The sequence below is a fragment of the Cucumis melo genome, chromosome 7, assembly GCF_025177605.1.
Source record: "Cucumis melo cultivar AY chromosome 7, USDA_Cmelo_AY_1.0, whole genome shotgun sequence".
NCBI lineage: Eukaryota > Viridiplantae > Streptophyta > Magnoliopsida > Cucurbitales > Cucurbitaceae > Cucumis > Cucumis melo.
This window is the reverse complement of record NC_066863.1, coordinates 27,990,356-28,006,991: the sequence shown is the minus strand read 5'-3', so window position 1 is coordinate 28,006,991 and position 16,636 is coordinate 27,990,356. Positions and strand designations below refer to the sequence as shown.

General features: G+C 35.5%; 2 protein-coding genes across 5 annotated transcripts; one reads left to right on the top strand and one right to left on the bottom strand.

The window, feature by feature from the left end:
- Window positions 1-369: 369 nt before the first annotated feature.
- Window positions 370-9,133, bottom strand: LOC103494627 (uncharacterized). Of its 2 annotated transcripts, XM_008455912.3 has the most exons (14): window positions 8,898-9,113; window positions 8,478-8,580; window positions 8,219-8,341; window positions 7,672-7,769; window positions 5,603-5,686; window positions 5,346-5,473; window positions 4,519-4,591; window positions 4,373-4,418; window positions 4,124-4,233; window positions 3,934-4,041; window positions 3,730-3,789; window positions 2,700-2,761; window positions 1,531-1,843; window positions 370-1,011 (listed from the first exon to the last, which is right to left on the bottom strand). In XM_008455912.3, the coding sequence occupies exons 1-14, from the start codon at window positions 8,976-8,978 to the stop codon at window positions 784-786; spliced, it is 1,617 nt and encodes a 538-aa protein (XP_008454134.2). In that variant the 5' UTR covers window positions 8,979-9,113; the 3' UTR covers window positions 370-783. The 2 variants fall into 2 exon arrangements, with proteins under 2 accessions (XP_008454134.2, XP_050943342.1); XM_051087385.1 differs by lacking the exons at window positions 370-1,011; window positions 1,531-1,843 and adding an exon at window positions 1,883-2,255 and having other exon boundaries at window positions 8,898-9,133.
- A 480-nt stretch (window positions 9,134-9,613) lies between these two features.
- Window positions 9,614-16,414, top strand: LOC103494624 (uncharacterized). 3 transcript variants are annotated; one of them, XR_007822280.1, is made up of 6 exons: window positions 9,614-10,067; window positions 10,163-10,231; window positions 10,363-12,671; window positions 12,789-12,980; window positions 15,753-15,900; window positions 16,049-16,414. XR_007822280.1 is itself a non-coding variant. In XM_051087383.1 (5 exons), exons 3-5 carry the CDS (start codon window positions 10,375-10,377, stop codon window positions 15,442-15,444), a joined length of 3,033 nt encoding a protein of 1,010 aa, XP_050943340.1. In that variant the 5' UTR covers window positions 9,618-10,067; window positions 10,163-10,231; window positions 10,363-10,374; the 3' UTR covers window positions 15,445-15,695. The 3 variants fall into 3 exon arrangements, 2 of the variants coding, with proteins under 2 accessions (XP_050943340.1, XP_050943341.1); XM_051087383.1 differs by lacking the exons at window positions 15,753-15,900; window positions 16,049-16,414 and adding an exon at window positions 14,901-15,695 and having other exon boundaries at window positions 9,618-10,067; XM_051087384.1 differs by lacking the exons at window positions 15,753-15,900; window positions 16,049-16,414 and adding an exon at window positions 14,901-15,695 and having other exon boundaries at window positions 9,618-10,081.
- The last annotated feature ends 222 nt before the right edge of the window (window positions 16,415-16,636 follow it).

The following is a 16,636-nucleotide window of genomic DNA, read 5'->3' as shown; positions in this document are numbered from 1 at the left end:
GATAATAAATAAATCAATACATAGATTACATAATTTACTAATAATGTGTTAACATCCACTAATCGAGGAAGAAAGCAATAATATGGATACAACTTATTCAACAACGCATTTTAAATGCGTAGAATAAGATGAATTTTAAAAATTAGATGCTCAAGAATAACGAAAACTTTCATATTTTCTGAATTATAAATATTTCCTACATCTTTTAATCAATGTGTTTGTTTTAAAATAAAATATAAATCTTATAGTTAGATTCGAAGTTAATTTTTATAAAAAATAATTTAAATAAAACTAACAATTTCCATGGGAGAGGAGACTAAAAATAAATTTCAAGAGGGAAAGCTGAGATTTTTGTTCCTCTGGAAAAGATTAACAATAAAAGAAACAATAGGAATCAATTGAAAAATTGATTTGAAGTACAAGATGGGAATGTTCAAGAACCAAAATAGTAACCGAGCAATTCACTCAAAACTTGCTTGGATGTCAAAGGTCCTCTCTAGTAATTAATTTACATTACCTCAAGTTGGAAGTTGATTCAGATCAAATAAACTGCCAATTCGTTCCACTTGTCCTCCATGCACACATTATTCCCAAACTTCAACACCATTCCCAAATGTCATTTTTGAAGTCTTGACATAGCCTTCACCCACTCAACCAATGGAAGATCGACAAGACATCATTCCGGCCTCCATATCGACAAGCTAAATGCTTCCCCCATCAACTTAATATCAGTCATCTCTTCGTGTTGTCATATTGCACAAAGATATATGAGTGTAATCTTATTCATCTCTCATTTGGTTCAACATTATTGAACTGTCCATTTTGGTTACGAGGATAGACTGTGTCGAAAACAATCCTAGCAAAAGCATGTCGAACCTCTGGTAAGTTGCCCCTAGCCAAGGCATAATGGTTAATTCTACTTATTTTCGGAACTGATACATTTCCGTTGTAACTTCTAATACATTCAAAAATTTTGCATACGCTCGTTGATAAAGGCTGGGAGATAAAAACCTGCAGATGGAAGCAACAAGAAGATTAGAACATTAAAGATGCTATGCTGTTCATAAATTCTTTGCGAATCAATTAAAATGGCTGTGCATATAGCAATTAAAGATAAATATCTTTAAGGAGTTTAAACACAAAAGCTGATCGGTTGATACGATGCAACTAATATCAATTGATAACTCACAACATCCACATTTTTAGCTCAATATTCAAGCACCAACGATATTCAATTTCTTTTAAATAACAGAAGTATTGACTATGGAGTTCCACTGATATATGACACGAAGAAACTTCAATTAAGGTGTTTGAGAGTGCCCCTAAGATCATTGCTTTCAGCCAAAGTAATTTAATTATATGCAACTTGTTAAAATTTGCCTAATACTAGATTACTTTGATGTTTGGTTTTAGACTCTTAGAACGTAAAAGCACTCCAAGCATAGCTTGAAAAGTAGAGATTTTAATTACTTGTGATCACCAGAAACTAAAACCAAATTCAAATTATTAATGTAACATTTTGACCCTCACCAGATCTGACCAAGGTGCTTGAGGATATTTGATCATAGCTTGTGAAACATATTGGCTATTGGTCATCTTCCATAACACCGTATTCACTGAGTCTGCAAGATCAATGACCTGTTCCGCCAGTGAATAATCTGATTCTTTGTGGTTACTTTCTACTATTTCATGAAATGACGCGTGTGGCTGCGAGATATTTTGAGCTATTTCAACTGCTTCAAACAAAGATCCACCATTATTGATAGCAAGGCTCAACGCTGCAACAACCACTGGATCTTGAGGCTGGTCAACCAAAGCTTTATGAAATGCTAAGAGAGCAATCCTGAAATAAAGCACAAAATATTGGAGATGATATAGAAAACCTCATCTAACATAAAAGCAGTTGTATTTTTTATTAAATTAATCATGGCTCATCATGGATGATGGAAGGCCTGAGACGGTCCAGGTAGGGGCAGAATTTTATGGAAATGTGATTCTCGCACCAAGCTTATGGAATGAAAGAAATAGCATAACTTTTGAAGACAAGTGTGCTTCTTTTAATTCTTTTTGGACGGTTCAGCAACACATAACCTCTTGGTGGTGTATGAATAACACCAAATTCTTTTGTTGGCCTTTTCATGAATTTTAATAATTGGAAGGCTCTTATTCAGTAGTTTTTTTTCGGAGGGGGTGTTCTCAACCCTGGGTTACGTTGTTCTCTCCTGTATTTTGCTTGAATTATATAAATTTGTTTCCTACAACAACAACAACAACAACAATAATCTTGGCTCATCATGCAATAGATTTTGAAGGACCTTTTATGGATTGAATCACATCTAGTTCATATCAACTAAGAAAAAATTAACGATGTAAACTTCATTTCCATTAAACATTGATTTAGAACTTGAGTTCCACTCTTTATTCATTGTCATTGGGCTCCAAGAAGTGCACTAATCCCTAAGCCAAAATTTTTAAGTGTTAGCGTTGCTACTTTGGTTTCTCCAGAAAAACCATTTACTGCATTTTGCAACTACAGCTTCTACCACATTAAAATGCCAAATTAACTTGTTAACTAGATTTATAATATAATTAAAATAACTCTACATTGCAATGACTTAACATTACATCGATGACATACAAATTAAATAAATTTCCAATAAACTAAAAGTAAACAATAATATTCAAAAAATGAATTGTACCATAAGCTGCTATGGCATGGTCGATTGGGTGCCACAAGTTTATCAAGGTTGGAAAACAAAATCTGCATTGCAAAGAAAGGGAATTGGTTTCATGCATAGGGTAAAAAGAAATTACCAGAAAATAAAAATCCTTGTGTTTATACAAATTACCAATACAGCAGTATCTTTCGTAACCAGGTCAGTCACTAAGCAAAGCATTGTACCACCTTATTAGCCAATCTTAGTTTAGTAGGAAGCAAGATCAAGAAAAATGTACTTCGATTAAAAGTTTCTGATAGGAAAGAGAAACCAAGCAAAATAACCTATGCATTTTACATGTTCCGGAAGGAATAAGGATGGGAATATAATAAACATTGTATGGGGAGAGGATGTAAGTTTATGGGAACAGAGATGTGGGCATCAAGTAGGAATCTTTCAATGTGTGATCTATTGCCTTTTCTTTTCTCGTAAGAAACCAAGCTTTCCCTGAGACTTAATGAAATAATACAAAACAAAAGGACCACAAGCATACAAGAAAGCAAGCCACGCAAATGAGACTAATAACTAACAACCGATAATTACAAAAATTCTTGAAAACCAATGCCCAAACAGAGGCATTAAACCTCGTATCGCAAGAGACCAAACTTTTTCTCAAGGGCTCACCACATCCCTAAACACTCCATTATTCCTACTGATACAGTGGTAGATGTCTGGATTGCTGACTCAGATACTTGAGGATGCTATCGATTGTAAGATTCTACCGTTATTGTGGTCGATGGTCTTTTAGAAAGTTAAAGACGTGACCTAAAATATTTTTAGAGTAGGAGAATATGCAAGATTTGTGGAAGGAAAAGGAGACTCCCAGACCCCTCAAAAGTCTGTAGAGTTTGGCTGTTTCTCTCTTTTATCAATTAATTGGCATCCCTTGAGGGTTCTATCAGATTCATTATTTACAACAAATTTTTTTCTAAAAGAAGAAAATATCTGGTTATTCTCATAGATAGAAACAAGACATTATAAATTGTAATAGTGAACAATAAGCAGCCCTAACCAGAAGCATATTTGAGCGTGCATCACGCCTCCTGAATCCTTGGGAAACAAAATATGATGCCTACAAGATAGAATAAATAATTAGGACAAGGAAGAGAGAAAGAGAGAGAGAGAGAGAGAGAGAGAGAGAGAGAGAGAGAGAGAAGAATTACAGCACTAAAGTTGTGTTTAACATAAAAAAGAAATCATAGAACAAGAACTATACTTGGATTGGAAGAAGTATCTCAAGAAGTCCGAATCTCCACAATAATCTCAAAGAAGCCTCTGCAGACCCAAATGCTAGCATATAATTCATTTCCATAAGTAATCTCCCCTGTAACATTAAAAAATAAATTAAAAGTTGGCCCAAGGAGATGCCAAAACCATAATTAGCCGGTATTTGGAATGGCAGATACCTTGTCAAGTTTTAACACAGAGCAAGATAACTCTTTTATGGAAAGTGCTATGTCTTTGGTAAAATGAAATCCCAATCGGGCTGCAATTCTTACCCCACGTAAAATTCGAGCTGAGGAATTAGAGTTCAGTACATTAAAATTGCATGCCACCTATGGGTAAATAAAAGAAAAAGAAATGATTCTCGTGGTCCTATTTCTTGATGCTTAAAAGTACCAAAATTTTAACATGTGTATCAAACATTTGCTCACCACAGTCCTCAGTAAAAGAAAGATTTGCAGGTTTTACAGTTCGCACCTTCATCCAGAAGTAAGAGGAAAGAGGAAACAAAAATTACACATGCTCAACAACTCAATGGAAAAACTCTACAACTGAAACTCGTACAAGAAAGGCACACCTTGGATTTCCTTATATCCTCCATTGCCCCCAAATAATCATATACAACCTTGTTGTATGGATCATACATCAAACTGCAAGGATTAGGAAGACATGCAGTAAATGGTTACGACCAAACTAACATAAACATCTGAGAGGCAATAGTATAGCAAAGTCAAGCAAAGGAAAAACATCAATATATACCCTTAAGAGTTGACATCTAAGAGGCAATAGTATACCATTAAACGTTAAGAGTTGTATGAATTAAAACCGTGAACAAATTATCACACTGGTTTAAATACTCAACTTTTGTAAGTGTATCAATTTAGATCCTCCAAATTTCGCTTGAAGATTCCTCCAAATTTTGTTTTGATTAAACTCTTAAATTGTCTCAAGTGAATCACTTTTTACCATTTATTAAAACTAACCTTGAATATTGTCAATGCATCAATTTTTACATGTGTGCAAACTTATTAGTTCTTCCAGTTCTAGATTAACAAAATTAAAATAGACGACTAGCATTGATGCATTGATGATTGTCAAAGAAAATCCTACTTAGAGTCCAAATTAGTTCGCTTATGAAATTTTAGTGGTTTGGTTGATAAAATTATAAACCTCATAATATGTTTATCCAAAAAAAATAAAATAATGGAGCTATAAATTGATACACTTACAAAAGATCAAGGTTTAAATTGATACAACTATTAGTTCGGGACTTTAATTGAGACATCCCTTAAAGTTAAGAGGTATAAATTGATACTTTCTAAAATTTAAATAAGTATAATAACAAATCAGAGTTCTGTTTTCTTATTCATAAAAGAAAATGAAGACAACAAAAAGGGATTAAACCTGTTAATGGTAAAGTCCCGTCGAGAGCAATTCTCCCATCGAATATAATCAGGCTCACTTAAGTTGGAAGGTTTGTTAATGTAATTATTAAAACCATTCCTACTTCCAGAGGTGCTAAAGCTTGAAACCTTCATAATGCACCAAAAATGAAAAATAGATATAGGCATTAATTGTCTTGAAAATAACCATTAGCAAAGAACTGCATAATGGAGCCTTTTTAGAGCAAGACCAACAGATAGAACTAGTAATCAACTAACCTCTACAAAAGTGCCAGACACATGTACATGGCAAATTGGAAACCGCTTTCCAACTACTAGACACCGAGCAAAAATTTTCCGCACCTACATATGTTAATGAACTTCAGCTGAATAACAGATTAACACGATAGAAAAATTATGTAAAGGATGACCACAAATAGAATAATTTTAAAGAAACTATTGAGAGATATGATTAGGCGACTTGCAATTTGGAGGTTATTGTACAGTACAGCAACTGCTATCTATATTGTATAGTTATCAAAATAAATCAAAACGGTACTTGAAAACTCAATGGCCCAAGCAAATGTTTAGGTGGATTGTACATACTTATTTTCAGCTTTCGTGGCTGACTGCTGGTGTAATTTTAGTCACTTTGGGAATTTGGGTCTTCAAAAAAATGCGTTAGATAATGAATTTGACAACGTGGCCACCATTTTGAAAACTCTTCATTCGTGGGCCCCAAGGAACGATTGTGATAGTCTTAACTGGAATCTTAATGTTGCTGATAATTTCACTACAAAGTCTACCTTTCTTAAATTAACCAAAAGATCCCCCCCCCCCCCACCCCCACCATCTGAAGTTTTGGTTAAGCTCCAGATTAAAAGTTCGTTACATCTTTCGGTTAAGTGATTCGTTACATCTAGAAGACAAAAAACCAAAAAAAGGTGAAGTTCTTATGGTCGCTTGCCTATAAGAGTCTTAACACTCATGAGAAGCTTCAAAAAAATATTCCAGTACACCGCGCTCAGACCTTCGATGTGCTGCCTTTGTTTCAAGGACAAGGAGACCTTGGACCACTTATTTTTGCATCGTGTCTTTACTATGAAAGCTTGGAATATGTTGTTCAAAATCTTTAATCTGGAGTTTTGTCTTTCCTAGTGAGGTTGATAGTTTGATGCTTGAAGGGCTCAATAGCATAGGTTTTAGACTAAGGGGTAACATTTCGTGGAGATGTGCTACCGTTCCCTTTTGTGGTGTATTTGAAAAGAGAGGGACAGTAGAATTTTTAAGACAACTATAATTCTTTTGATTCTTTTTGGATTGTGTTTCAATACACAAAAACACAGTTTCTTGGTGGAGTACGAACTACACCAAACAATTTTGTAACTACAACCTTTCTATGATTTTCAACAATTGGAAGGCCCTTATTTTTTAGTTTTTCTCGGGGAGGGCCCTCTTGTCCCTTGCCCTTAGGTTGTTCTCTTTTGTTCTTTGAATATATCTGTTTCTTATAAAAAAAAAACCAATAACTAATTTATGCTTAAAGAATAGTTAACGATTGTGTTGGAAAGTCGCAGCACCGAGTCAAGAAAGAAACATAGAAACGCAAAGCATTGCTTCTATTTCAACCTTTGTTTTACTGTATAAAATAATTATCAGAAATCATTCTGCAAACCATGTTTTCCATTCATATACATACTTTCACATTTTTCGGCCTCCAAGCTAATTCTTTTGCACCTTGACTAATCTCAAGTAATACCAGATTAGGTTTTCAGATAAACACATAAATTTTAATCCAAGGTAGGTAGTCACTAGTCAACATGGTTTGATCTGTTCCTTAACTTTTTGACAAGCGTAGAACCATTAGACCAATCCATTGTGGTAAAAATATAGTTTTCTTTTATGAATAAGAAGATAACTTTTAAGTGTATCTTTATGAGAATTTTAAAGTTTTTCAAATCGAAGTTGCTCTTGAAAGAACTCTTGGCCATAAAAACTGGCCACGTGGGGGCAGATCTTATATAATTCAGTCTTTCTTTTCATCACTTCTCATCTCATAAAGTTGCAAGCTTTGTTATCAGCCAAGTTTTACCCCCTCAAAATTCAAAAATTGGAGAACATTGTAGTACATGAAACATCAGCAAAGTTTTACTCATAATTTAAAATAGAAGAATATTAGTAGGTTATGATTTATGAGGCCAAAATCTTCTTTCTGTTGATTATGAGAAGTACATTTTCAAAGGAAACTAAGTTCTGCAGGAATCTGTCTGAATACAAAGATAACTACATCATCGTGCCAAAAATAACAAAATTCCAAGCAAAAGCAATCATAAAAGAATAGATAGAACCTCTTTGAGTTGAGCTGAAGTGATGACATCAAAATCTTTAGGAATTCTCTTTAGGATAAGATCCCGAACACACCCACCAACAAGGTAGACTTCATACCCTACATGCCAGATGTATTATAAAATAAACCGAAAAACATCAGGTAGGTCAAGCCTTGATCGTCAAGAAACTAATAAAAGAAAAATTTTAGAAAAAGCATTTAAATGTGTTTACAGCAGACACTAGCTGAATACCAAGAGCATCCAGGTTTATTCAATGCTGAAGATCAAGCTTAAAAGTATGCATCCTACAACTACAACTTTTGATAAAATTTCAAATTCTGAAATAAAATTCTCAAGGTTACACTACTATTAACCTGGCATGTGATAGTATTGATTTTTAACCAAGGAAGAACAAGACTCACAAAAGGTTGGAAACTCAGATTATGGAATAAGAAGATTGAACCAAAATGACGAAGGCAGCACTCTAGATCATTGAAGTGTTCAAACATTAGCCACCAGATTAATGCATCACCAACACAAACCATCGTTAGAGAAAAACAAAGAGTACCTTGTTTCCTCAGCCCATCTAAAACCACTCTGGTAGCCTTTGAAATCATTGAACTATCAATCCCAAGATCCTCAGAACTCAACGCCTTCCATTGTGGTATTGAGCTATCACTCTGCTTTATTTCTTCTCAATTCGGAATCAAATTCGTCGGGTTAGTATAATTTTAAAGCTTTGAGGCTCCAAGCTGATGTCTTCAATTGCCAAATGAATTCAAAATTCAAAAACACATATAGATAAGAGATGGAATTATTTCGTTTACCTTTTCTACGCAATGCAAACGAAATACAATCCTTATCTTGCTCCTTGCAGAGGATTGCCGATTCAGCAGCAGACCCAATGGCTACAGAGCTTTGAACTCGCGCCTACAGAGTAAAAGAGTAAGTAGTTCACTGAAAAAATTCTGATTTAAAATACCCAAAAAAAAAAGAAAGAAAAGAAAAGAAACAAGAACAACACACCAACAGCATACATAATCAAGAAACGGAAAAGAAATGAGAACTGAGTACACGGGTTAGTGATTTTACTAAGGAGTTCAAATTCCATGGGAAGAAAACCCTCATTGAATCTCCCTGAACAATCTCTCCTAACGCACATAACATTCAATTACACATTCACATATTCAATGACCACCATAGCCAACATAGAAGATTCATAAAAGGAGGAAAAGCATGAAAAAGACCTTGCGAATGCAGAAGAGGAGCGGAGAGCGAGAGTAAGGAATCCTTTGAGCGAGGCCTGTGGCTGAAAATGCCATAGCCATGGATGAACAGGCAAAGTTTTACTAAGACATTAGAAAAGGTAAGGAAGAAGGTTGAGTGGTGACTAGCGAGTGAAAGGCTTTATTTAGGAAGGAAGTTTGAGGTTTTACAAATTGGATATTTCGGAAGGGAAGGGGTTAGGGTTTAAACATCCAAATATCCCTAATTCAAATTCACATATTTTTAGTTTAGGTTATTGGAGGAGTGATTTGGGTTTACATTTAAATTGGATATGGATTAGAAAAATAACAAATTAAAAGGTTTTCTTTATATAAATGATAAAAATTTATTTTGAATGAAAAAATATTACAACCATTCCCAATTTTCTTTTAAAATTTTTCTAAACTAAAATACTAACCATTCTTAATTTTCTCTACCATCGAAATTCCAACCTCATTTTTAAAAACAAGTTAAATATTATTAATATAAATAAGAGTATAAATCGTTCATCTTAAAGACTGTTTGCCTCTAGAATTAGAAACGAGCATAGTCCACCCCACTTTTGATCATGATATCATAACAATATTTGTTTGCACTTTGCTTTCTTCTCTTCTTTCCATCTTTCTCGTACTAAGATCTAAAATATTTATCAAATAAAAGTAGAAAGTAGATGGAACAAATGTAGCAGGTTTCACAAAAAAAAGATACAAGCTCCTACAAATGAGATAATAGAATGCATCTCAAATTGAATATCATAAGCCACTCGGCCCACGGGACCCAATTTCCAGAAGAAAAAGAACGGTGGCGGCTTGGCCCAACGTCTTTCTTTACTCTCCCTCTCTCCCTGCTGTGCTTCCTAGCTTGAGTCTCCTCCCGCCAGTGCACTGTACACCATCTTTTTCAACTCCGGCAACCAATCCACTCGACGCCAGAATTCTTTCTTGGCTATTGAATTTCAGTTTTCTAACAGCAGAATTCTTTCACGAGGACCACAAGCCGATCTGCGACGGCAGGGGGAACCCTCTTGGTGTATGCGATGTGTTCCTTGGCTGATTAACGACATTTGGCCGTGACCCTCTCCGACGTCCTCAAATTTGATTACCCATTTGAGTATCCCGATTTGCTAGCAGGAAGGACCGGAGCCCTTTTTGGTAAGATGCTACTGGTAATGTTTTGTTTAGACCATTTTGAACTCAATTGAAGTGTTTTGAAGTATTTGTTAATCTTGGAATTCTTCTGTTTTTAGGTTCGGGTTAGTTTTGGACAGACTGAATTTGCATTTATTTAAAGTCGACCTTGGATAAAGAACCCATTGGTAACCCGTCTTGAACCATTTTTCGGTTTAAACTAATGATGTTTGAAGTGGTTTATCATTTGTCGATGTGTGTTTATATGCATGAGATTGTTGAATAACTTAATTTCTTTCTTGTTCGTGAATTCTTTCAGGTAGAAGCAGCAATGGCATTTGATCCAATTTTAGATTACTCCAAAACCCACCGAGTAGTCCTCCTTGTCGATCTCAACCCACTTCACCATCTCCAAAGCCCATCTTCATATCTCATTGCAATCACTTCCACTGCCAAAATTCTACTATCTTTTCTGCCATTTTCATCCTCAACTCTCTTCTCCTTCAGATTCTTCTTCTCCTCTCTCTCCCCTCTCCTTTCCTCCTCCAAACTCCGCAATTTGATTCCCAGTTGCCCTCTCTCCCTCCCCTTTGAGCACCCAACTGTGACTTTCGATTCTCTCTCAAATGCCATTGATTTATTATTGAAACATCATCAATTTCCATTGTGTGAGGCTTCTGAACTGATGGCCTCACAGGCTTCATGTCTTGCGGCATCGATGCGTCAACTTTTGCATGACTATAGTTGGAACTCTGTGATGGAAGATTTGGAATCTAGTACGGCCTCTGAAAGTTTCGATTGCTTTGGTGTTCGGAAAAATTTGGTTGTTTTGTTTTCACCGTTTTCTGAATTGGTTGGATGTTTGCCTGGATTTCTCGGAGTGGCTGTGGATGATGAATGCGTTAAGGATCAAGATTTGTTTAGTAGAAGATTCTATGAGTTGTTTGAAGGTGTGAATGCTGCATTTTCCCAGAGGGATATTCAATTTAGTTGGATTAATGTTAGCCACGAGTCTACCGAGAATAGGATAAATAACAATGAGCTGAAAGAGAGATGTAGTTTTTTAAAGAGTGGTATTAGAAATTTAGGATGGGGATTTTCCTCGTCGAACTCCGTAGTTTTGGGATCTGCTCTTCTTCCTTTTGGGTTGATTTACCCTAAGATAGGACTACCTTTGAGAAATCTTGACATTTATAAGTTTCAGAAGAAAGTACAAGCTCGATTGTGCCTTGAGATTTTGGATAGAACCGAGAAACCACTAGAATGCAAGTTTTGCAATCTTGAATTGTTTGAATGGAAGACATTGCTTGAAAACAGATCTGATGATCCTTTGCCTGTACCAGGAGGATTGAAAATGAGATCAGATGGCTATGTGCAAAGGAAAGTATCTTTGGAATTGCTTGGTGATGGTGGTGTAAAGCTAAATGTTAAAGCTGTGCAGAAGTGTAGGGAATTAGTGAGTTACAGGGTTCATTTATCTTATCCATTTCTTGTGCTTGAATCTTCAGAAACACCGTTGAAGATCATCCAGGGAAGTAACACAAAATTTTTTGCTGAGGAGGTTTTGGAAATGATGGCACTTGAACTGGATGAGTGTAAAATGCCAAAACCTATTCCTTTTTTTCAGCTTCTTATGAGTTTTCTTTATGAGGAAGGTTATTGGGCATTAGTGTCTATTTCAAATGCCAATGGTGGTTCACATTTAGGAATCTTAAAACCTTTTATGGTTTCTTCAGCCCTTCTCTTTGTCGTTGACAAGGAATTCTACCCTTTCATGTTGGACCCTAATAATGAGGACAGGTGTTTGGAAGAAATGGGGACTGAAGAAGGTAACAATACTTGCAAACTTGGTGGTGATTTGAACAAATCATGCAATATGGTTGATTTTGATGCTTCTCTTTCTGTTAAGTGTTCTCAAGATGGAGATGGTAAAATGAAAGCAGTCAAGAAGTCTAGACATTCAATCCAAAACTTCACTTGGGCAGATTTTTGCAAGGTAGCATTTGAACACGTGAAGATTGATCTTGAAAATGCTTACTTTGACAGATACTGTAATAGCTCAAAGAAATTGAAATTTTTCAAAAGCTGGGTAAAACAGGTCAGGAAATCCTCTTTATGTGGGCTTTGGTTACCGGAGAAGTTGCAACTAAAGCAGGGCAGTCTCATTAAAAAAGATGATGGATTAATACAGTTGCAAGAAGAAAGTAAAGAACCAGTAACATCATCAGGTCAAGAAAATTCCTTGGCTAAGGCCTCTGAAACATTGGCTGAAGCAACCATTGATCACCACTTGGAGACTTCTGATGATTTTTTCAATAATCTTTCCTGTAAGATCCAGCAAGGACTTGAATCCGAAGTTGTTGACTTGGGTGCTTTGGCAGAGCGACTTGTGAGTTCAACTATATACTGGTTAAGTGAAAAGAATGAGGTGCAGGGGGGAACATCAGATGATCAACCAAATACCAGAAAGTCTGATTCAAGTATCAGTTGCACAGTTGCTAGAAAACTAAATAAACTCTTGCTGAGGGAGCCTGAAGACTTGGCTACCAAGCCCAAGATCCATGGCCTCCCCTTTGAGGAGAGTAGTCCAGGATCTGCTGGACAAGCCTCAGACCACATAGTTAGAGAGTATCCTTGGATCAAATCATTTGTTTTTGCTTATTTATAATTTTCTAATATTTCTTTTGAGATTGATAGTCGAATCTGAATCCAATTCTTTCATGGACTTTTCTTAACAAGCACCAGACATGAATTGCAGATCTTTTTTCGAATGGAGATTTTACGGTCGCTGATTAGTCTCAACATTGGTGAATCCATGAAGCAAAAGTTTGTCAAAGATATTTGTTTGCTTTTAGAGACAATTCAATGCCATTTGGAGGGAGGGTTTTTTGGAGACTGGAACATAAAAAATTATGTTGGAAAAATCATAAAAAGCAGGTACTTGTTTTTGTAGAAAAGTATATTTATTTATTTTAAAAAACTCGGAAGATATTAGGTCAAAAGAGACCACTTAAAGGTAGGGGTTGGGGAGATCCCTTCTTGATGAGACTAGTTGCTAAATCTATTTAGGCCAAGTACATGGCCAAACTAGGGAAATTCATCCCTATATTGAGAGAAATTCTCTAAAAAAACACAAAGTTCAATATTGTAATATTGATCGAAAGCTTTTAATTTACAACCCTATTTTGGTTATTTGCAGCGTTACAAGGAAATTCCATAATTAACTAATTAATTCTAATTAAATGCTAATTAATCTAAAGTGTCATCCAAACTAAAAATTAACTGAACCATACTAATCATCTCTAATTATCCTCATCACTTTCCAATTGTGGTCAATCATAAAGAGATAAAATAGCTTACCACCAAGCACCTGCATCATCCCCCCTCCATTAATGAGACCTTCCACAAAAACCTTCTTCAGAAAAATATCAATTGCACTACCAACAGGCCCTCCTACCCCAAATCACCTGCGGCCCCACTAGTTCCCCTTAACCACTTTTGGCACCATACATTCTTGCTTCCATTGACTTATCGCTCACTTTTAGTATACATAGGAGACACTTTCACAATATCTTCGGAGCACTTCAACCAAATATTAGTGACTTTTGTTTCTATTATCCTGTTCAACCAAACAAAGTCTTTTCTGAATCATGAAGACTTCAAATAAGCTTCTACATTAAAAATTGATGCACAGTTGGCTTCTCCACCCTCAAATTTGAACGTTGGAGGAGTGAGTCACGTCTTTCACCTAAAGTCCCATCCTATGGAGGATAAAAATTAAGGTACAAAACCTTTCAATACATAAACAAAGCCTTTATCTATTACATTTAGTATTACGTTGAGGTACAAAGTCTTTCAAACAAAGTCATGCTTTTTAGTGTATTCATTTAGTAACTTTATGTTTAATTTACATATTATCTTAGATTTTTTTTTTTTAATAAATAAAGAGTATCTTCAATGTATCCTTGTCTTAGTTTTACGAAATTAACATATCATTTTGTCCTAATGTATCCATATCTCACATTATTATCTGTGTTGTGCTTCATAGACTGGAAGCATAAAATTCCTAATAAAGTAAAGATCTTTCTCTGGTCCCTTGCTTATAGAAATTTAAATACTCATGATAAGCTTCAAAGGAAGTTCCAAAATTTACCTCTCTCCCCCTTCATTCACCTTTGTCTTAGAGAAATGGAAACTGTGGATCACTTATTGTTTTCTTTGGCTTGTTGGAGTGTGTGCAATTTTATGGATCTTGTGAGGTGTGCAGAATACTAGGACTCTCAGAGGGGTGGATAGGGACCTTATTTAAGTTTGGTCCCTTCACCCTTGTTTATTTTCATGTTTTGTTGTGGGCTCCAGTTTCGAAGACCTTCTGTAACTATTCTATAGGAGTTATTTTGCACAGTTGGAGTCTTTTATGTAGAGCGTGTGTTAAGATACCACCTAACCAGAGGACTCAAGAACATACAACAAGAACACTAAAAGATAGAATTATATGGAAATACGTTGACAACATATTATAATATACTAAGGACAAGTAACAAGATAATCACTAGCCTTTCGAGAGGGCTAGACTATTCCAAATTCTCAATCAAGGAAATCCCACAAAATTCTTCACACCTTCCTCTCAACCCAAACCCTCTATTTATAACTAAAACCCTAACCAACTTACTAGCTATTTACTAATTTGAGTGATTATTGTTTCTTTCATTGCACCACCTGTATGTATATGCATCTGGGTTAGTTCATGGATCTCTGGGGTCGGATCAGATGATTTGTTTCAAATTCAATTTTTTATTTTTGATGGATGGACATTTTCATTGAACTCACTTTACCTTTTTTTGCTTAAAATTTCAGGTACTGCCAAAGTCTAGGAGAGGTTGTGAATAGGATCTATGAAAAAATGGATTTGTTATTGTTTGTTGATGAGAATAAATCTACCAATCACCCTCTCTTCAGTGAGGATAGCAATAATTCTTGGAGAGATAACTTACTTAGTGATGAAGTCGGTGACAACTATAGCTCCAACGATCCAGTTTCAGTAGAAAACAAAGCCCATCAAAATGACAATGAAAAATCTCCAGGGCTCAATAATGTCTACACTAGCAAACTGATCAAAGCTCAAGAAATGAGAGAAAGGGCCCGAAGATTTGGATCTTTTACGAGTTGGGTACCGGATTTGCACCGTGTTTGGGCACCAAAACAAACGAAGGCAAGGAAACCTAGGATGAATCATCTTAAAAAAGCATCAAAGAGGAAGTACCCAAATAGGGAAAGCAATGACCTGGTTTGTGAGACCCCAGAAAAAAGTCAGTCATTCCAAAGAGATAACCGAGATGGTGATGGAAATCAGTCATGTCGTTCTGTTTCCAAGGCGCTGTTTACTGACATAGATTCATAGCTTTCAACAATAATCAGTTCATCTGTAGATTTACTTGTAACTCTCCTCTTGTACATAGTAAATAGTGAAGTTCAACCAACCAACCTTGAAGAAGCTGTGTATTTGCTTGGACTCTTTACTTGGTGTGAACTGAATACTCTGTTTTACTAACAGCTTTTTCTTTCTATTTTGTCCAATTGGAAAAAGTCTCTTTCGAATTGGGGCTCTCTCTCTCTCAATCGTTTCAATAGACCGTACTTCCACTTTTACTATATGGGTTGTCTCATCTAAACACAGCTAATTTTCTTGTGTTTTGTTTTGTTCTCTAGATTGAACTGGTGACAATGTAGCAAAAGAGGGAAGAAGAGTTAAAAGACGTTTAAGAGCTTGGGAACATGTGAGCAATAGGTGGAGGCATGCTGGCCTTTAGACTGGAAATCTATCAAAAGGCTGAGGCCATTCCTCATGGCGTAGAAGGTTCTTTCTATAGCTTGTGCATTTACTTAATTCATTTCTTCTATTCAAATATTCTTTTATTCAACCAATGGCAAAGTTCAATTTTGTTCTCACTGCTTTTAATATTGGCGTTGAATGAAAATTACACATCTTTCTGTATAAATATTAGGTAATGTTTCAAGATGCACTCTGGCACTCGTTTATGAAAGGCACAAACATCGAAGCATTCCCATTACTTCGATTTTTGTGTCTTTTAGCTACCGTGGACATGTTCAAGTTTGACACACGCACTCGCCTTGACAAGAAATGTCAAAAGAAAGTTGAATGAAGAGGAAGAAGAGATGAAAAAGAATAGTTGGAAGAGAAAAAAAGAACGCTTGGCCTATTGTGTGTCTTGGTCATTGAACTTTTCAATTTCGTTATAGGAAGTCAATCTTCTTTTATTTTTGCTACAGATTCAAGCGAATATGATTTTCTATTTTGAACACAGAATCAACAATGACCATTTCTTCTATTGAAGGTGTGTTGTGTGAAATGTGTAAGATCTCAAGGTCTCTTTTTTTCCCTTAGTTTCATCAAATTTGCAGAACATAGTCCCTTGTGGGATATCGACCAAATTGATTCAATAATTGCTATAGACAAACATATATTTGTCAAATTTGTCAAATTCAAGAAGTTTTTATATACCTAATATCAAGACCATCAAAGTGAGTATAACTAAATTGACATACGAAAGTATTATTAACCACATGGTGTT